Source organism: Limanda limanda, chromosome 7 (assembly GCF_963576545.1).
Source record: "Limanda limanda chromosome 7, fLimLim1.1, whole genome shotgun sequence".
Taxonomy (NCBI): Eukaryota; Metazoa; Chordata; class Actinopteri; order Pleuronectiformes; family Pleuronectidae; genus Limanda; species Limanda limanda.
In genome coordinates, this window is record NC_083642.1 from 12,748,354 (window position 1) to 12,770,197 (window position 21,844).

General features: G+C 42.1%; 3 protein-coding genes across 4 annotated transcripts; all 3 read right to left on the minus strand.

Annotated features, from left to right (window-relative positions):
- Positions 1-107: 107 nt before the first annotated feature.
- On the minus strand, positions 108-3,848 carry LOC133004875 (rho-related GTP-binding protein RhoA-C-like). The gene is made up of 5 exons (XM_061074416.1): positions 3,790-3,848; positions 3,057-3,212; positions 2,144-2,264; positions 1,910-2,040; positions 108-1,824 (listed from the first exon to the last, which is right to left on the minus strand). Exons 2-5 carry the CDS (start codon positions 3,210-3,212, stop codon positions 1,651-1,653), a joined length of 582 nt encoding a protein of 193 aa, XP_060930399.1. The 5' UTR covers positions 3,790-3,848; the 3' UTR covers positions 108-1,650.
- A 1,050-nt stretch (positions 3,849-4,898) lies between these two features.
- usp21 (ubiquitin specific peptidase 21) lies at positions 4,899-10,801 on the minus strand. The gene is made up of 11 exons (XM_061074600.1): positions 10,646-10,801; positions 9,833-9,889; positions 9,599-9,716; positions 9,389-9,503; positions 8,800-8,919; positions 8,622-8,686; positions 8,345-8,532; positions 6,939-7,017; positions 6,738-6,845; positions 5,097-5,211; positions 4,899-4,992 (listed from the first exon to the last, which is right to left on the minus strand). Exons 1-11 carry the CDS (start codon positions 10,799-10,801, stop codon positions 4,899-4,901), a joined length of 1,215 nt encoding a protein of 404 aa, XP_060930583.1.
- A 935-nt stretch (positions 10,802-11,736) lies between these two features.
- Positions 11,737-17,773, minus strand: arhgef3l (Rho guanine nucleotide exchange factor (GEF) 3, like). Of its 2 annotated transcripts, none has more exons than XM_061074414.1 (13): positions 17,587-17,773; positions 17,141-17,189; positions 16,986-17,036; positions 16,344-16,400; positions 16,129-16,236; positions 15,875-16,033; positions 15,426-15,488; positions 14,889-14,985; positions 14,394-14,470; positions 13,933-14,190; positions 13,097-13,267; positions 12,319-12,511; positions 11,737-12,218 (listed from the first exon to the last, which is right to left on the minus strand). In XM_061074414.1, the coding sequence occupies exons 1-13, from the start codon at positions 17,622-17,624 to the stop codon at positions 11,971-11,973; spliced, it is 1,569 nt and encodes a 522-aa protein (XP_060930397.1). In that variant the 5' UTR covers positions 17,625-17,773; the 3' UTR covers positions 11,737-11,970. The 2 variants fall into 2 exon arrangements, with proteins under 2 accessions (XP_060930397.1, XP_060930396.1); XM_061074413.1 differs by having other exon boundaries at positions 16,338-16,400.
- Between the last annotated feature and the right edge of the window lie 4,071 nt (positions 17,774-21,844).

The following is a 21,844-nucleotide window of genomic DNA, read 5'->3' on the forward strand; positions in this document are numbered from 1 at the left end:
AGTCATTGTATATGTAACATGTAAATTAATGCTAGAAATAAAGGGCAATATTCTTAATTTTAAAAATGAATGAATAGATCAAAGAACAGAGACATCATACAACAGGAAACCCTAATACCGGCTTTATTTGGAAAAAGAGAAATCCAGAAATCCCAATATGTCACAGTACAAAAAAAAAAGCTCTAGCAGCCCACCCCCCAAAACCTTCCAACCTCGCACCCCAAGCTTGACCTTCAATTAATTAAATGAAATAATACTACGGTTACAATTTTATCATTTAACTGACATAAGCTGATAATAACAACGGGATTAAGTAGAATGATTAAAAAATACTAAGAAAAATTAGAGACATCAACAATAAAAAGTTATAGTACAATAATGACAATATCATAAAAGGGACGATGGGAGAGTTGAGTAAAAGGCAAACTTGAAATACACATCATTAAAATGTCCTGGCAAGGCCTTGTAAGACATACAGTACATAATGGACATTATAGTAATGAGATAACCCTATGGTCTATATGAAAGAATATTCAACTTATCGACTACACCACTCGTGATTTGACCCACTGATTAACACAATCAAGTGAATCTCTGGTATACACAAAAAGGTCCTAAGAACTCATAACATGTTTAATCTGATTGTGCCTCTAGCTATAGTACAATGTCTTCCAGTAAAGTGAAGGTTTCTAAATCACTCTGAGTAGCTGTTGATTCCATTACCCGCCAGAGCCAGTAAATGTGGTCATCAGGGGTAACTTTGGCATGGAAACAAGGGGTTAGGTCAGAGACACAGAGGGCTTTTTCCATGCATACAGTACGTAGACACATACAGTATGTTAATACACACGCGCACAAATATACACACATTCACCGCATGCAGACCTGCACTGGAAAAAACAAACCACCATACAGCTGCGCACGCACACAAACACACACTGAAGTCCATGTGAGTAATTCAGTATGGGAAAATATCTTATACAATCTGGTTTAGGCATACCCCTGCATAGCGCCTGAGTCAGAAAATGGGCCTGAAGGAGCCAAGCCAATGAGGGGGAAAGCATTCACAAACCTGAGGACACTACAAATGACTTAATAACACCCCATCCAAGTTATGAATCCCTCCCCCTTAACTTACTCTTCATGACCGCTGCTCTCAAGGCACTACATGTAGGCGATACTGTGTAAAATCCACTTACACATGGTCTTAATTCAAAACTTTTTATATTAATGTCTTTTTTTTTTTAATCTTCTCTCTCTCATGTCCACATTATCTTTGGCCTGGTAAGGACCTTTTTTCTCTCTTCATTCCCATCATGGCACATTTCAACCCATTTACATCTACTCAACTTCAAATCACCCCCCACCCACCCCACCACCTGCCTTAGAGACTTCTAGATCTGAACATTTTTGATAGATGCAAGCAAAACGGCACATAACCTAATAGTATAGACAAAGGACCAATGTGTAGAAGCCTATCGATTCATTTCAGCCCTGCTTTAATTTGCTGAGGATAATTGGCAGATCAGAACTTGAGCATCTGCAAAACTTTTGTGGGCCCTCCCCGATATTCTCCCCCATGTCAAATCTCATTAGAAGCCACCCTCTCCCTCTGTGCTCGAGGTCAGCTCCCTCCTCTTCTCCGAGAGCCTATAACAGAAGGCAGCTGGACTTCTTGCCACGTTTCTTGGCCTGCAGTGCTGCCCGAGTTGCCATCTCAAAGACCTCTCTCACACCATCTTTGGTTTTGGCAGAACACTCCTGGTAGCCATAGGCACTGATGCGGTTTGCCATCTCTTTTCCATCTTCAAGTTTAACTGGTTCCTAAAGACATACGTCAGAGAAGGGTTACATTTTTTCAATATTTACACAGGCAAATGTGTACATCCCCAGCATGCGCTGCACTGACCTGTTTCATTTTGGCAAGCTCTCGTCTGGTGTGCTCATCGTTGCGCAGATCTTTTTTATTGCCCACCAGGATGATGGGAACATTTGGACAGAAGTGTTTCACCTCAGGAGTCCACTTTTCTGGAATATTCTCTATAGTGAGTAGAGGAAAGGAGGGCAGTAATTAGCAACAGGTATCAATTTGACAATCGTAAGGTGTTCAATAACAAGTGGTGTGTGTTGTAAAGACAGTTACCTAAACTGTCAGGGCTGTCTACGGAGAAGCACATGAGGATAACATCAGTGTCAGGGTAGGAGAGAGGCCTCAGTCTGTCATAGTCTTCCTGTCCGGCTGTATCCCAAAGTGCTAGTTCGACCTGAAAAACAGTGATGTAAAGGACATTAGATAATTTAAGTCGCACAGCTATTAACCTGACCCATTTTATATGGTTCTTAGTCTTTATATAGGAAGAGAGCAGAGAATAACAAGGATGCAATTACTTCAGACATTATACACACCCAACCTTTAACTAAAGAAAAACAATCGTTAGCTACAGCCCACTATCGCATTATAATTCAGACGATAAACTTACAAACTCACAATATTATAAAAGGTTATTAAATGAAAAAGGGGCCGTGACTCAACATTAATCTCAGTACAGTTTAACTGCCAACTACTTTTTCTTAAATTTTGTCTTTAAATGTTAGAAAAGAGTAAAGAAAAAGGCCTGTTGTACTTTCCTATAGCTCAAATGTCTCTTTTCGAATGCAGTCCCAACCCCAAAGGCATTCAAAGCATAAGGCATGAGGCATGAAGTAGGTATGAGGAAGAAATTATCATTTTTTCCAATGAAGAATCTACAACCAGAAGAGGTTTGGTATTTTACTAAGTCAATGATTAGTTTCGATAGTTAAATATCTGCTGTTTGATTTTATGCCAATAGAAATGTACGCTTTATTTGACAATGAAAGAAATATCTCAAATTCTTAATTAAAACCTTATGAAATGGATAGATACTTTATTGATCCTGAGGGTAACGCAAAACAGTCAAACACAAAAGTATAAGAACAATAAAAGGTCCAAATTAGTCAAGAATGACTCATTTAGCTGCAGACTCTAACTCCAGGACCCTGAGGGCCTCCAGCCAGTGTTTCACAGTGCGTCTCACCTGTTTGCCATCCACTTCAATGTCTGCCACATAGTTCTCAAACACAGTGGGGACGTACACCTCTGGGAACTGGTCCTTGCTGAAGACGATGAGCAGACAGGTCTTACCACAGGCACCATCCCCAACTATCACCAACTTCTTCCTGATTGCTGCCATCTAGAAAAGTACAAAACAAGGTTATAGATGTCGGACAAACAGTTAACCACCGATCACTGCTAATATTTAGACAATAACAAGGTGTATCAACGGTGCACAGGGCGAGGAAGACTTCCTGCGATGTGTTCAGTGCTGATACAACACGAATGTGTGCTGGGTTTCCTCGACAGTTCCTCCTGTTTAGCAGAAGTAACCCAGATAACGTTGGTGACGCTGGCACACACCGGTTTCCCTTTAGCTTACGTTCCCATTAAAACATCCTGGTGTGTTCTGACTAACTCAAACAAAGCGAAGTCTCTCCGGGCAGACACTCGGAGAGTAAGCGGGTGTAAACACAACATTTCGCCGCTGTGTTCCCGTTCCTGCTCCGCCGCTGTGCGGTGAGTCCGGGGCCTGTCAAAGCAGCTAACAGCAGCTAGCATCGAAGCTAACGGTGTTTCCAGCGGTTTCACTCGCTGTCATTTCACCCAATCTCCCCGGAACTAAACCCCACGCGTTCCCCGCGGGGCTGTGGTAAACATGGGACCCGAACAAACACCGGGTGAAGGTGGAAAAGCTGCTGTTGAGAAAGATTTACCGCTGGATGTTTCTGTGTCCGCCTTTCGCCTCTTCCTGACCGACTGGATGACTCCGCCCACCGCTCATACGCATGTGCGCAATGACGTCACGCGTCATCACAGGCTGTGGCCCGATTACATTACATTACACATTAGATACACATTAATAAAACATCTATTACATTAAAATCACATGTTAAAACGTGAAAGAGAATAAAAAACAGAACATTGCTCATTCAGTCAAGGGAAACTTTGGTAAAATGTAGATTTGTTCCCCACCATGTCTGGATATATAATATATATTATATGGATGATATAAATTATAATATCAATGTAGCAAAGGCAAAAAGTTTGTTCATGGACTTCAACTCTGCTGTTAATGCTATCAACCTTCTCAAGCTGCTCCACAAACTCGAGGACATTTGGGCTCGGCAATATAAGCACTTCTTCTAACACCGAAAACCACGACACAACAATCAACAATCAACAATCAACAATCAACAATCAACAAGTCTTTTTCATTGCTCTTTAATTGACTTTAAAAAAATCAGTAATCCAATAAATACAATATGTACAAATATTTACATAATATTTGTGTAAATGTATTTGATTAGTAGACACAAACGTAAAAAATATAAAATATACATATGAATACATCCATGAAAAATATAATGCATTTGAAGAGGAAAATATAGCTCATTTTAATATTTTAAACTATCAGGGTAAGCTGTCCATCTAGGAGATTTAGATAAAAAAATATAGCCAAACAATTTTGGATTTGGGGGGAGATGTTTATGGTAGCAAGCATAAATCATATTCATTTTACATTAGGAGCATGTGTATGCACACAGCTGTGCACTGCTGCCTGAGAGCTGGGGCACAGAAACTCTTCAGGCTACAGTCTATCTGCGCTGACACTTTAAAAGCATCGGCTGTACAGTGGACACAGCCTCTCTCCTCTTCCTCCTCCTTTTCCTCCTTCTCCTCTTCATCAGAGTTTATTCTAGGGCATGCATCACTGAGATTTAGAAGTTCACAGATGCCAGAGATACAGCTGCCTTTATTTGTTTCTATGGACACTGGAGGTAAAGTCGCTCTGATTGGCTGCACGACTCAGCCAGTCTGAGGCCTATTTCCTGATGGCGGCGGAGCTGTTGCTGCGCTGGTAGAACAGCACATAGGCTTGATTGGTCTGAAGCTGGTTCTCTGACACTGGAGTCACACTGTTGGTGAAAAAGTGGAGATTAACTTTGACAAAAAGCTCCAAGTTTGTACAGGATATGCAGTTAGGGCACCGTAATGATCTGGATGGAGGAGCAAGTTTTACCTGGAGTCATTGTAGAAGCACCAACCATTTCCATCTGAGCAGCAGGCTGTGTAGTGTCCCATGTTCACCGTCCCAGTGTGGTTACATATTGCATATAGATCATACAGAACTGGGCCTGTGGGAGCATGTGTGGATATAGTGACTTACTCATTCTGTTCATCACAACCATGATGCATCAATAGTGATTGCCTCATAGTTCAATGATGCAACTGGTCATTTTAAAACAATACAAACAAATGATAAAAGATTATTAACGGTAAGGGAACAAGCCAACTATCAAGTGTCGAAAACTTTATACAACAAGTAACGGTTTGTTGTCCCTGAGCAAGCTGCACCATATCGTAATGGTAAAACGTTGGATTGATGAGAGTAATCAGTTAGTATGGATGGGAATATAACTATACATAGATATATAAAAACAAAGAACTTACTGCCCCTCTCAGTCCAATTGAGGCTCAATCATAAAACACACCATATCTGAATACGCCTGGCTCTAAAGGGGCTCATCTAATTTTACAGCACTCAAAGAATATCTGGACTTAACTTATTAAATATTTCAAAGTACATGTAGTTATATTCTTCACCTTGGAATAACTCAGCGATAAAATAATAAGAAGAAGAAGGTATTTCTGGTTGTCAGGTGATATTATAAATATAGGTGACCTTGTTACTGACAGAACAATGAAGTCAGTGCACAGCTCAACCTGAAAGATAAATCCGACCTCTGGAAATATTTGAAAATAATACGCAGGGAGTGTAGTTTACTCTGATGACTGGGAAAGAAGAAACATCGCTGTTTTAAATGACCTAAAAATAATAATTCAGCTTCCACCTTTCATAAGATGCTGACTGCGGATAACTGCGGATGCAGCTGTGAGGAGCTCAGGTTTTATCAGGCAGAGGAATTTGGACTCTGATAGGGACTTACGGACAAAGCTAATTTCCAGTGCAGGCTTACAAACGAACTATAAGATCCCTAATGAATATTATTTTACAGATTTAAAATATTAATTTAACTGTGAATTTAAACAGCACCAAGGGACCTTAACCCATGCAATGAGAGAGAAATCAGCTAATTAGTTCAGCGATGCCTCTTGGGGGACAGGTCATGTTTACCCAACATCTCCAAGCCAACATTTGCACTAATGGGTTTTATTTAACTAATGGGTTTTATTAAACTGCTCATCTTTATAAGGAGAAAACAACATGAAAGCCAGTTACAATACTTCTGAGGAATTCATTTTCATTTTGGATGTGCGTCCCATGTTAGTTTAATATTATGAATTTACATTTTTCAGTGAATTTACAAGTAGAAGGAGACGACTCTTGTTTTTTTCTCTGGTTGATACTTTAATCTGAAGAATGGTTCAATAAATTAAATGGTATCATTCCATGGTATTCAATTTGCTTTGCAAATCCTACACGTCTATTGTTTTAACTTAACTGTCAGTTATCAAAATAAAGCAAACAACCCTCTCTTATAACCTCTCCTGCACATTTTTCAACTTTTCACTGCATTCTCAAAATAAATAAAGGACACACACTAACAAACATTGACGAAAACATGCATATGAATATAAAAAGAATATGAGTAAATGTGATAAATCTGAATAAATAGAGAAAAAAGTTTGTTAGAGTTACCACAGTCGACGGGTCCGTAGGGTCTGAGGTCCAAGTTAGTGAGTGGGAAAGAGACGTATACTGTGCTTTTACTGATAGACCACCGGGAAGTGGTAAAACGATTCAGATCTGAGCCGAGGCTGTTAAGCATCATCACAACGTCCTACATGATAACCACTCACACATAATACGAGTAGTGGTAAGAGTTGCTGCCAAGGATACGGATCACAATAACCTGGGGAAACCTCTGGATGGACAGTCGCTTGGTGCACTCTGTACGCCTGTTACACCTCTCACACATCTGAAACACACAAGAAACACACAAACATTTAACACAACAATATGATTCTATTAAAAATTACTTTCATACATCGATGAGGTCCTAAATGGTTGGAATCTACTGCCAAGGATGAAACAGTTTTGGTGTCACAGGAAAGTTTCTATTGTTTGGTCTGTGTCATTTTGATCGGTGCGAGGTGGGTGTGGTTAAACTAGTATGTCTAGTATGCAGCAATCAGAATTTAACAACAGGTGAGTCACAATGTGACGACAGCTGCAAGTTTGTTTGTTGAGGTTTCTACTGTCAGGTATCTATATTTGATGGAACAGAATTTCAATTTTGAGTCGTAATCTCTGAATAACAATAGATTTAAATTTGTTTGTTAATGATTAATTTGTCATTTTATTTAAATTTTTTAATCTTGGAGAGAAATAGTTACAAACTGGATCTGAGGTTTCAGTGGCTTACAAAGAAACTGACTGAAGTAGTTATGACTCATCTGCCCCACGGGAAAATACTTTGCTTACCTAACTATGACGTAAATACTTGTGTGTTCATGACAAAGTCTTTGTTTGTGCCTGATCCTTTTTTAAATCAATTCTCAGACCAAAGGTTAATATTTTTTCGTTCCTTAATAAAAAACCAGCTCATGCCACTTGGACACATCATCAGTAATGAACCAAGGGTCACGGGGTATTTCGGGTCTTCGATCGTCATACATCCTCACATGGGCGCCCCAGCCGGGGGGGGGGGATCAGTCCCTGGTTAGTGTGTGTGCTCACTGCGCCATGGTTCTCCTGATCCACAGCCACCTTGAAGCTTTCTCTGCAGCTTCTGTGATGTTCTTGGTGGCTCTTCTCTTTTGCAACCCTCGGATTCCCAGGAGAAGTGTGCGATGCAGAGACCGGCCCCCTGAGCCCCTCCAGCCCACCCTTGACTTCTGCACTCCTCCACTAGAGTCTTGTCCTTTTAATGTGGTCTGGGAGCTGCAGTAGCCTCCCTGGGTCGAGCTTCAGCTGTCAGACCTGGGCTGTGACTAGCAGCCCATGTGGAGGCCCTTTCTCCCGGTCTGACAATGACCTTTTTTAAATTGCTTCCTTCCTTCCTCCCCCTGCCAACATTGATTGTTGTATTTCATGTTCATTTTCCACTTTACCACAATGTTTTGATTTTGTAAATAGTAACAGAAAGATTTAAACAAAGGTAGCCTCGGCTAATCTTTTTTGTATTTGAGCAGCAGAGTAGACAAATGAGAACAATAATGTAATCGGTGATGCCTCTTCATCTTAGCTTTGACCCACTGATCTATCACAGTCTTAGTGTTTTTTCTGTCTCTGCGTCGACTTACTGGTGAATTCTCCTTGTCCAGTTTCTCCTCCTGAGAGAAGAGATCCAGGCACTCCTTCAGCGTGACCACTCCGGCAATGCTCCTCTTGGGGATGGGCAGCGACAGATCACAGAACACATCGAAGGTGTTGGAGTAGTGCGAACACACCGAGCAGTGCAGCGAGCTCCGCAGCTGGCCCGAGAACAGGTCTGTCGGCAGGGTGAGGTGGAAAGTGTCAAGACATATCTGTGGTAGATTTAAACCATATTAGTGATAGATGAAAGATTTCTCTCCTCACCTACTATCCTGCTGTCATCTCTCTCTAAGTGTGTCTTCCACATGGCAACTGCCTCTTCTGAAAGTCTAATAAGAGGTTAAGAGACGATGGGAATAAAAAAAACAACACAAAAAGTGTTCACAAAAAGGACATTTTAGTTTTTGATGATAGAATCTTTCTAGTATAAACACACACACACCTAATTCTGGCATATTTTTGTTCGGAGTCCTTTCCTGCACGTCGAACGTACGGCCTGCGGTTGATTTCTGTGTGAAGTTTGTCCAACAGGAACCTGAGAAACTCCTGAGCATCCTGTTGACTGCATGAGTCAAACACCGAGAGATTTCATAAGGTCACCGTTGCAGGCAGCTACTTCTATGAAAGTCTCAACTGTGAAAGCATCCCTATACACATATATATAAATAAAAAGCTAGTTACCACCGCAAAGGAGGTATTATTTGATCCCCTGTCTGTTAGTTGGTTTGTTGGTTGGTTTGTTTGTGGCAAGATTATTCAAAATCTGAAGTACTAAATACATTTTTGGTGAGGACATGGTGGATCCAGGATTTTACTTTAACATTGTGAGATTTTTCAACATTCTCATCGATTTCATGGATGAAGAAAATAAGTTATATTTAGGAATATAAATAGTTACCGAATGGACTTTACCTTCATAAATATAAAAAGTAGTTTGTGTTTGCATGCACTGAAGTTATGTTGCCTCCACAAAACTTAACTTAAGGAAGTTAACCTTGAGAAAAAGAAAAACAACTCATTAACATTCTCACCTGTATCCACTGAAATAAGGCACCGCTTCTTTGAAAATATTGTAAAACTGTCGTGGATTTACAACTGTGTCTTCTTCATTTGCATTCCAAAGGCCTGACAGCAACTCAGAGAAAGCTGGAAGACAAAGAGCGGTGAGAAAATGGCAAAAAAAAAATATATTGCATGAAAGCAGGAAGATCAGGAGAGAGCTTGAAGCGACAGGAACCCACCCTCCATGAGCATCGCCTCCTCTTTGGAGAACTTCTCTTGCCTGTGGGACTTGCGGAGGCAGTAGTCCCTGAGGCCACATGTGTGAGACAAACACTGGACGACTGCATTCAGGAAACACTGAGTCAGGGAAAAAGTAAAGGCAGAAGGTGAGGATGATGCTTCAAAAATGTATTCAGGCAAATATGGCGGTACTGTAATACTTTAGGGGGGATTCATCATGCGTCAACACTTACTGTGTTTCCTATGTTTCTAAGACCGATCCTTCCACTTCCTAAGGTGACCTTCTCTTTCTGGAAAATAGAAATATCACAATACACACCAGGTACGTCTGAAAGCATATATATATATATTTATCATTAGGGAGGTTATGCTTTCATCTGTGTTTATTTGATCTGTAGCAGAATTATGAAAAAAGCTGCTGGACGGATTACCACAGAACTTGGTGGACACATGTGGAATTAGTCAAGATAGAACTCAAAACATTTAGCCGAAGATCGTTGATTTTTTCCCCCTTAACTCAACATTGTGTGATAAGGCATTTTTAAAAAAACATTTTCACCCTTTCCCATGAAATAATTAATGGATCTCGTGTGTTTGATTTTGTGTGGCCCAGTGCGGCCTTGGTGGAAGTATTATACTCTATTCTAGTTGTATATGAATTTGTCGACAAAAAAAGCCAAAACATGAACTGTCTGAATGTGTGTCCCCTGGCTGTGTCTGTACACCTTAGTCATGTCTGTCCGCTTTAACACTGTTATGTCAGGGAATGTGTACTATTGGTAGGACAGATTTAGCCTACTTATCCATTAGCATAACAAGAGAGGCTAAAAGGAGGTCAGCCTCAAGCGTTCATCCTATTAGTGACCAAGGAGTGCTGACAGGTGCTAAAACACGTGCATGCTCATATGTACCCTCCGTTAACTCTGTTACATTATTTTACTGTGTGAATGTTTCATAATTCCACACTGAGAACAATCGTTCAAGGCTTTCCACACTTGACAGTTAGAGCCAAGGGTTTTCTACTGTATTGTGTGTGTTCTGCACACCTCGTTGTCAGCGACCAGAAGCAAGCCCATCAGGGAGGTGTAGAGGACGGACTGGGAGATGTCTGCCGTCTCTCTCTGATGGCCGTTCTGAGACACCAGGGTTCGACACAGGGCCTCACACGACCCCTCCACGTTGACCCCACTGGATCCAGGCATCCTTGTTTACCGGTTATCCTCACACGTGTCCACCCAAAAGGGATCCTGGGGCAGATGCGAAAGAATTGCACGCAGATTGTTTTGCAGCTCAGATGGAGTGAGATGCACCACCTTCACTTGCAGGGTCAAAGGTGAGCAGGTCGTGATCGTAGAACTCTGAAAGAGCGGCAGTCCCCTTTTTTTTTTTAAATGAATAACATATGATCACGTGTTTTCCTTTCCTTCCTGAACAATGACGAAGGAGACCATTGGCAACTTAGGGTGAGAGAGCAGGATTCCTTCTTTTAAGGTTAAATCCTCATCTGGAATAGTTCGAGTGGATCCACTCAGGCTCACAATTCTCTCTTGTAATTTCAGCGTGCAGAGCAGAGCAGTTTGGAAACGTCACAAACTGACCTCAGTGAATACAGATACCAACAAATCATACTGAAGGCACATGGCAGATTTTCTAAGTTATTTAAGACTCATGCTCATGATCAAGGTAGGTTCTCAATCGTATCAAAGCCACATCTCTGCTCTATGTTGCAGTTTAGTGCAGGTCGAGAGTAAAATCCTGAAAATATTAGTTTTCACATGACGCCTACAGCAAATAGAATAAAATTAGGAAGCAAACGGAGCAGTTTGGACTCACCTGATCGCTTGGTCACTCTATCTGTGGACATACTGTCCCAACCAAACAGTTCCCATCACCTGCTGAGCTGTTAAAAATGCATAAGGGGACGTCTACTGTTTCACTGTGTCCGTAGGCTTCAGCTAAAAGTCTATGTCTCTCCTGCCCTATCACCAGTGTCAGCAGGAGAGAGGGAGAGAGAGAAGTGGGGGAGAGAAGGAGGATAATCATCTCTAATCTTTTCTCTGGTGATCCTGTTGGCTATTCTTAGACTTTTCTTTGTGTACTTTTGCACGGGGACCTCCACACAACTTAAAGTGTCAGTTTATTAAAAAAAAATTTAAAACATTTTACATTCACATTTACTGTTCAAAAGCTGTACATAACGCATCACCACAATCCATCAGATAAAACACCAGTTAAAATAAATCCAACTTGGAAATTCTATGCGTGTGTCTAAGCACATTCATCTTTCGCAGGCAGTCCCTTTTATTTCCTCTCATTTCAATGTACACATGGACAGAGACGCCCACAGGCATCCTGCTGATCAGTCTGACAGTCAGCGACTGGTGTGGTCTATCATGTCTGAGCCCGAGTTGAGGCTGAGCTCAGCTATGTGATACAGGGCGAGGTCGGCGTGAGGGGAGAGCTGCGACTGTCTGTGCTGGGAGGTCCTGTCCCGGGACTGGATGATGGCCTGGCGCAGGCACGTGATCCACTGCTGCCTGCTGAAGGAGTCGTTGGCCTGCAGGCTGTAGGGGTTGACCTTGGAGCGCCCTCTGCTGCTCACACGGAAACAGTTCTTCACTAGGACACGAGAGAGGGAGACGGAAGGAAATCGAATTGAGGAAAGGTTGAGGGAAAACATGTTTTGGCTGATGGATGTTATGTGTCCTATGTTCTGTACCTTTATCGTTCCCCCCAGTAAAGGCTCCTCTGAAGGTTCCTGCTCCAGCAGCCTCCCCGTCTGGGATCTCTTCCAGATTTAACAAAGCATTGGTCAGAGGCTGTCTGTACACATTGAACACCTGACCTCCATCTTTGTCCTCCGCCGGTCTGCTCAGCACCAGAGCCAGTTCAAACAGGAATACATGCAGCCGCTGACAGAGGGAAACAAATGAGATACAGATTTATGAGATTAATTACCACCATATCCAATCATACATCAGGAAAGTCAAATTGAAATCACCTGTTATTAAAGTTTCAGTGTGTAGAATTCAGTGACATCTAGTGGCGAGGTTGCATGTTGCAGCTGAACACCCCTCACCTCACCCTCCCCTTCCTAACATGAAAGAGGACCTGTGGTGGTCTTCAGTTCTCATAACAACTCAAAAGGTGTTTAGTTTGTCCAATTTGGGCAATTGGAAAAAAGCATGGAGGCCTCCGTAGAGAGGGTCTGCTCCAGATGTAAATATAAATCATTTAAATACAAAGGACCCATTATACAAGTTATTATATATTCAATTTCTGCCAAAAGATCCCTTTCACCTGAAGCGTACACACTGGACCTTTAAGATATTATGATCATAATTTGTATACATATTAAATATTAATTAGAAAATTACGACATCAAGTTGATACAGAGTGCATTTTCAATAATACAGGGTAATGCAATAATGATGAACAAATCAAACATCCCCAGGAGAACCACTCCATGAAGAGTGGAAACATAATGGAGCTTCTACCTGGCCCTTGTTGTTCTTGAGCTCTCCGTGGCAGTAGAGGAAGCGGGACTGCTGGATCTCTGGGAGTCTCTGGCTCTCATCAAGGTAGCTGAGACCTCGTCTGTAGAACTGACACTCAGCCTCGCCTGTCTTCTTGTCCACCTCGGCCACGATACCGTGGATAAGATCCATCTGGGCGGAACAAAGGGTTGAGACACTATCAACACCAAGTAGAGACATTCTGTGTTGAAATGAAAAGTCTCCGTTGGATCTGAACAGACATCACATTACTTACGGCAAATCACAATATCACTGTCTGAATCTTGAGTATCAGAAAACCGTTTCCTCTTGCTGCCATACGGAGTTGACAATGTGCCAAGAAGTGCAGATTTTAGAAAGAAAATATTGGCTGGGAGCAAATCTTTGTTCTTCCCACACTTGCAGACGGATGGATTTCCCAATTTGGAGAAATAACACTGGGTATGCTACTCCTACTTCAGCCACTGTCTAAAAAGCCTTAATGTCCAACATTTATACTGATACTGATTGATATTTAGTTTGCACACATGGAGGACAGTTTAAGAATTTAATTATTTGTATTTGTGTGTTATAATCACCGTATAATCAAATGTTAGTGTTCATGCTCCATCAAAGATTAAAATCAAATAAAATCTAAAAGACCAGACTCTGCACACATAAACTAAAAATGTGGATATAAATTACATTTAAAGTACTGGGTAATGTATTTGGTATTGCCCTGGAAATGAGTGAATTCTGAACCCTCTGTCTAAGGGGTTGATGTTTGATTTATAAATGCTCTTAAATAATATTCATGTATTGTGCGAGTGCATACTCACAGCATCAGGCAGTGTGTCCTCATCAGGGTGGTCTGGAGGTGTGCACTTCTGTATCTCTTTCAGCAGCAGTGGGTATTTGACCAGACGGCTTCGAGGGAGATCCAGGAAGTTCCACAGGTCCAGCTTCCTGCTGAACGAAGACTCCTGGCACAAGCGCAGGAAGTGCTCCACTCTCTTCTCGTGCTTCTTCTGGTCCAACAGGGCTTTGGCCCCCACTTGGTTACAGCAGTATGTAACATAGGCCTCCAGGCAAGGAAACTGCAGAGGGGAGGGGAAGGGTGGGGTGGGTGGGGGGGGGGGGGGGGGGGGCGGCAGTGAGGCAAGAAATTCAAAGTCAGATGAAAGCAGAGATTCACACAGACTGAGCTCTGTGGTTAGAAGATACAGGAACTGGAGAGAGTGAAGACGGGTTGTGCCACCTTCTCTTCTCCTCGCGCCGTGGTCTCCATGGAGATACTCACCCAGTTCAACAGAGTAGGTCCCACTTGTCCGACGGTTTTCTCTGATCCCCTCAGCCGCTCGAGACGACTCAGAAAATCTAACATGACACAGAAACAGAAACTTACCCATCTGTGATAACTGAAAGCCACTGGTCAAAGACAGACTGACACAAAAAACATCACATTTAACTCATCGAACGTCATAGCGTAAAAAAAAAGAAACAAGGTTGTGTGGTGAGCCTGTAACCACAAATGATTGAATGACCTATTTCCTTGTGTGGCTTGACACACTTGCCTCAACAATGTTGTTGACAGTAAAATCATGGCCCCTGATTCAGAAGAATCCTAGATCTACCACCGAACTGGTATAAGATGCAATTATGATTCCACTGAAAGTCAGCCAACGATTATATCAAGCTATTGCACAGCCCAACCTGTGTTATTGGAAAAGGTTCTGCTAAGGCACGAGTGGAGACTGAGGTCACAGGAGATGAGCGGTGCAGAGCGATGCTTTACCTTCATGGAGAGGAATGAGAGAGTCCAGAGTACCAAAGATCTGTCCGAGCTCGCTCTCTGTCATGATGTCCAGCTTCAACATGGGCTCATAGTACACCTTGCAGCACACGGAGAGGAGGAGGCGCAGGTGAGGAGAGAGTAAAGTCAGGTACAGAGACACGTGAAATAAAGTATTTGAGGTTAGGAGAGAAGGGGGGGGAGCGGGTGAAATATATTCAATGTATTCTACTAAGAGGGAGGTGTTAAGAGAAGAAAAGAGAAGACAATAGAAACAGAATCCAGAAAAAATAAGATAAAAATAGAAATGAATGTTTCTATAAATGTGCAATATAAAGACACAAGTTGTGTAATCAGCAATTTGTCCAAAATCTTTGCAATACGCAATATGAAGTATGTGCAGCAGTCTGTGTAGGATTATGGAGTTTTGAGTTAGACTGTGTGTGCTGCTGCGTTGTCCCCAAATTGAGAAAAAGGAACGTGATTGGATAAACTGCCTCAGCTCAGCAGAGAGGTGGTGAGGGGGGGTGGGTGGTGTACCTTCTTTACCAGACTGAGGTCCTCAATAAGTTGTCTCTCTCCCTGAGTCAGCTCATAGATCACCTACAGGAAGAGAAAGGAACCACTTCAAATGTTTTAACCAGACACAAACAATGTGGATGCAAACACACACACACACACACACACACACACACACACACACACACACACACGCACAATGGCATGAATTAGAATACACACAGATGAACAACCCGAGCTGTGGCAGCTGATTGTTCAATGAAGGAAGTTAAGCCTCTGTTGCCAGCTCACATCCTCTTTCATAATCTCTGTGAAGAGCTGCTTCACAGAAACGAACGGGAGTCTCCCCGCCCACGCTGACACCGCAGCCCCACAGCTTGACCCACATACCCTTCCAGTCCAAACCCACATGCTTATTGAACACACAAGCAGAAAGGCCAGTTCTAGCTGCCCCCCCCCCCCCGACGCACCTCCTGGCGTTTGATCTCCTTGGCGGTGAGGTCATGACTCTCCACGGTGTCACTCCAGCACTGGCTGTTGCGGCGGCGTGGAAATGACGAAGCCTTTGTGCGAGGGCGCATGGGAGCCGGGGGCAAAGGTCGAGCCTCTGTACGGAAACTGATGGACCGCTGTGGAGAGAGCACAGTGGATGAATGTCTCCACGCACATGTCATTGATTGCTCTTTTTTTTTTTAAGAGAAGAAATGAGTTTTGTGTTTGTTACCGAGATGGACTGTCCGATCCGTTTCAGCGCAGGGGTCTTGGACGGTGTTATGACACCTGTTAGACTGTTGGACTTCACCACAGGTTTGACCCTTTTATTACTGGGCTCCTGTAATGACATCACCGATAAAACATCTAACCCTAACCAGACTGGATCTTTGATTAATAACAATGCCGGCTGCCCATTAAATGAGTTCAAACAAAACACACCTGCACCTCTGAATCCTTCATGTGGTCTGAAATCGTTTCACCATCCTCCTCCTCCTCTTCATCCTGGTGAAGGAACAGAATGAGTTGGAGAAAGACGAGGTGGGTTCAGTAGCATGGAACCAGAAAAAAACGCTGAGAGGAGTGAGAGATTTCAGGGTGCAGATCTCTCACTTCCTGTGTGACTTTCAAAGAGGAATAAGGCTGAAACTGTGCCTCTGTAGTAAAAGACAAGATGTCAGCCAGGTTTTTGAGTTTTTTTTTACACAAACCATATCAGCTGTACATTCAGTGTTTTGTCTATGTGAGATGTGTTGATTTATCTGCAATGAAAATGTTTTTTGGAATGTATGAACAATAACGATAAAAAGCAAAACAGGTCAATTTGAAAAGTGTAAAAATCCCGATTGGCTGAAATGGCACAAGACGTGAGTGATATCAACAGGATTTAAAGATCTGTGCATGCAGAGAGAGAGACGCTGTGGCTGCACCGCTGAACATCAGCTCTGCACCCAGCTCTGCATGCAGCTCTGCACGCAGCTCTGCGGTCACAAAGGTAAGGTTGACTAACTTCCGCTGTACTTGCAGAGAGACACAGGAAAGTGAAGAGGCAGCGCAGCTCAGAGTTTAATGTCAGATCACCATCCTCACCTCTGTGATCCTGATCACAGGAGCAGGAGCCGGGTCTTGTTTTCTCTTCTTCTAAACAGCAGAGATTAACAGTGGAAGTGAGTTCTTAAGTTTTAGGAGAGAGTTAAGAGATGTTTGAGACAGGAGAGAGTAATAAGACAGGTAGTGTGTCATACCCCAGCATGGTCACAGAGGATGGAGTGCGTCTCTGCTGGTGCCACATACCTAAAAAGGGCAAAGAAGGTGTTAATGAGCACAAAGCAAACAACCTCGACCACAGTTATGTAATTTACCGTGAGATAAAAGAAAGAAACACCATAGTAGCTGAATGCAATAATGATACTTTGGGCTACACTTGTGAATTTGTCAGATTTTACTTTGTGCCCTGGGTACATTATTGAATATTACAGGTTAAGATTTTGCTCTCATTGATTTAGCTATCAATGAGATAACGTAAATATCAAAAGTCACATTTCAACACCATGACGCCAACTTCAAATACCTTCCATGCCTCTAACAAATTTAAGTTTATACTGTTGATCTCAGTCAGTTCTCGGGAGTAACACACGGTACTCGGCACCCCACAGTGTTAACATTTAAAGATGAATGTCAGAAATCATACCAGGAAGTCCTCGCTTCACCAGTGTCCTCCACTTCCATCTTTTCTTTGTCCTCACTGCATCTTCACAGGATCTAGGCAACAGTCTCAAATTTAAAAACTTTTATGTAATGTAAAGATAATCCAACGTTTGACTCAGCTCTTTCCTGTTGCAGTTAGGTACAGCGACTTGTTTGCAGGGAGCTCGTAAAAGTTCTTCCGCGCACTTCTTCCTCATCTCAGACCTGACCACATCCTTTAGCGTTGCACATACTGATGTATCCGCTCTTCTCAGGAAGGACGGTTCAAAACTCTTATAGTAACATGTCGCTCGAACCTGACGACTGGATAGTGGAACTTTTTAACATCAATTACATTAAAAGTCTTGCATACGACACAAGAGGAAGTCAAAGCATATTTGTGACTAGTTTACTATTCATCCAATGCCCTTATGAATACATAAAATAAGTATAGGTGAATTTATTCAATCAATCCGGAAGAGATCATGCATCCTGTTGTTAATCATCCAGTCTCATCGGGGGTTTCATTGAAAGTTGTCAGGTCGGCGTTAAGCTGATTCAGGTTGTTTGCAGATATGCTTTATTATGAAACTTCTGAAGAGCCTGAAGCAGGTCAGACAGGAAACATACGTCTGACAGTTTCATTACAGAGCTACACCAGATGTCATCTTCTCTATAAACGGGTCAAATAACCACACAAATTCAGAAATATCTTTTACATGTTTATTCACTATCACACTAAGTGCTCGGATTTCAAGATACATCTCATTGCCTTGCTTTTACACTGTAATGTCATTTGGAGTTAAAGTAGAAAGAAGACATGATCTAACAAGGTGTTTGTGTGTTTGAAACCTTCGGCCACTCTCACCGCCACAAAAAATAAAATAGAAAAGAACAAAACATCAAAGCACATGAAATATAAAGAGAAAACTGATGCTTGAAAACAGTGCTTTAAACTCAAACTTTCGTGTAGAATTAAGGATTCTGTGATGAAAAATGTTATAATCATACTATAGTATGCATTATCTCGGCTTATGCGTATCATGTGACCTGCCAAGATTTCCGTTGGTGATTTTCTAATGGCAGATTTATAATGACCTTCATCTCCTAGAGTTACCAGGTACCAGTCTCTGAGAAATCGGGACATCTGAGCCACCAGGAATCACTGTGGTGCAATTTCCTCCAATCTTGTCTTCTGGGGTTAAAGGCTCTTATATACTTCTACGTATCCGTTTCTCGGAGAGGTCTCAGCGGAAGACAAAGTGTCTTTTTGATTTTTACTTCTCCGACGACTATCCGTCTAAAAACAATTCCCCGCCAAACCCATAGGTGGCGCAACAGAAGACGAGCTCAGAGAAGTCTACCCCATTTGGGAAGAAGAAGTCCACGTGTCTCTGTTGACATGTTAGCTTGCGTACCACACACTGAACCATGGCAACTAACAGATCTAAATAAAGTGACACCCAGCGGGTCAAAATGCTGATGTAATCGTTTCTTAGCGCAGCGGTTCCCCGGTCTTGTTTCCGAACTGTGTTGCTGATTCCACAGCTTGAATCTGCTTGAGGCTACATGTAGCTAGAAGCTACCCGGACCTAGCTCCCCCCCAGCTTCCACACAGTCAGCAGGGACTCCCGGCACTAACTACTACCCAGTGTTTGCTTCTAACCTGACGGTATTATAGAAACAGTGTCATGATAGAAGTGGAATTAAAGTCGTGACGGCGGGTTCTTGCACTGTTACCACCGCAGTTAGCATGGTGGCTAGCCTAGCCCGCTAGCCTAGCCTGCTAGCGCCGTTTTGAAAGCTCGTTATAACCGTATGTGACCGTGCACACATGCCCTCAGTGCTCGAACGAGCCACCGTCAGCCGGACAACTCCGCTGGCTTAACACACACGTCACATTAATCGTAGAATCATAGTTGTGTTCGTGTTGTTGCTACAAGTAAACAGAAAGTTTGAGGTCCGGAAATACGGAAATGACGTCATACGGAAATGATGTCGTTCGCGGACCAATCACAGCCAAGAGCGGTCCGTCGGGTCTCCAAAATGAAGACGGATAGTTAGAAAAATCAGACGTGTACGAAAAGCTGTCGGGGGCGCTCGGAGAGGACGTTTCACGACGGATAGGGCGGTCTTATCTGTCCGTAATAGAAATAACGGAGAGGCATAAATTGGCCTTTACCTCGCACTCCATTTTCACATGCACACAAATCTGCTTCTTACACACATACATCACCTCTTTCTGCATAAATTTACATTTAATTTAGCTGCCGTTTATCCAAAGCGACTTAAAAGTGCATTCAACCATTAGGGTTGAAACCCAGGGCAAGAATCAAGAAAAAAAAAAAATTCCAGAAAGCCAAACTACAAAGTGCTACATGTATGTGCCATAGAAGTTCTACTACATATGTTTTAATCCAAGCTATAGATGTATAGATGTAAAGATGTTTTTGGAAATACAAAAGGGACACAAACTTGAATTTCAGGGACGCAGGTTGAGTAAAACTTAGTGTTACGTGGGGAGGACTAATTTGTGTTGGTTTTGAATTCTCTTGCATTTTCATTAACCCCAGTTCTTATATCCCTCTTTGTGTGTCTAACTGAACAGAGCTTTATTAGTAACTGAAGAGATAGAGTAACCTCATGGTATGAGAGGGAAAATCCAGTAGTATGTCCTGCTGCTAGCGGTGAAATGAAACTCCCTTTTTTTTTTTCTGTTCATGAAATAAAGTGGATTCACTTGGTCTGACGTTTTCGATCACATCTTTATAAAACACCTCATTAGCTTCACACTACAAACCCTGTGGGGGGGGGAATGTTTTTTGAGAGAGGATTCCAGATTAATTCACTAGACTGACACTCAGTAGAGCTCAACAGAGCCGTACAGGTTCATCTCTGATCCATGCAGCTTCCTTCTAACAAGTTTTGTGGTTATGGGTCCAGTAGTTTATTACATGTTGACTGACAAATCAGAGATGAAAACATAACCTCCTTAGCAGAGGTAATAAAACCTCCACACATTTATCAAGGAAATGTCACCAACAATATTAATAATTAGAAACACAACAGGAAAATAAAAGTAGAATGAAATGTTTCTAGAATATCTAAATAGTTGACGGGTAATTTTCTGTTGGTCGACTTATCAATTAATTTATTAAAAGCTAATTTTCCCCTGCTACTTAGTCTATAGGATTTTTTATATTGTGTTTTATTTACATTGTATATTTTGGTTTATTTTTGTCGTGCACTGGTTGCTGGTTGTACATCAAATTGCCCTTGAATGATAATAAAGATTTTCTGTTATGGACAGCTTTAGTTAATCACAAGCTGCACAAACCAAGCAAGAGCAGCAGAGGAACCCAGCAGCCAGCAGGGGGCAGCCTCAGGACATCACATGGAAACCAGAAGCAGCAGACTGTGATTCTTGTAAGGCGTCAAGTTTGGAAACTACTGGGTTATTCTCTAACAATAGGTTTTAAAAGCATGTTAAATCCTCCAGTATCTAAAATCCAAAAATATAAAAGTAACTTTTAAGTAAAGTAGTAAAGTAGAAAATATTTTTTCTGAAGTGTGTATAAAAAGCAGCAAAGACTGACACGGACACACACACACACGATAATTTGTCCATGGTCTTAGGGTGCTTAGTTCCTCACGGGAGTTTAAACATGTGCAAGGTACAGGGTTGCCATGCCACTGCCATTTATAAACATACAGTGGGTACAGAAAGTATTCAGATCCCCTTAAATTTTGAATTCTGTTTTATTGCAGCCATTTGCTAAAATCAAAAAAGTTCATTTTATTTCTCATCAATGTACACTCAGCACCCCATCTTGACAGATATTTTTGCAAATTTATTATAAAAGAAAAACTGAAATATCACATGGTCATAAGTATTCCATTCAGACCCTTTGCTCAGTATTGAGTAGAAGCACCCTTTTGAGCTAGTACAGCCATGAGTCTTCTTGGGAATGATGCAACAAGTTTTTCACACCTGTATTTGGGGATCCTCTGTCATTCTTCCTTGCAGATCCTCTCCAGTTCCGTCAGGTTGGATGGTGAACGTTGGTGGACAGCCATTTTCAGGTCTCTCCAGAGATGCTCAATTGGGTTTAGGTCAGGGCTCTGGCTGGGCCAGTCAAGAAAGGTCACAGAGTTGTTCCGAAGCAACTCCTTTGTTATTTTAGCTGTCTGCCTAGGGTCATTGCCTTGTTGGAAGGTGAACCTTCGGCCCAGAGCACTCTGGAAGAGGTTTTCTTCCAGGA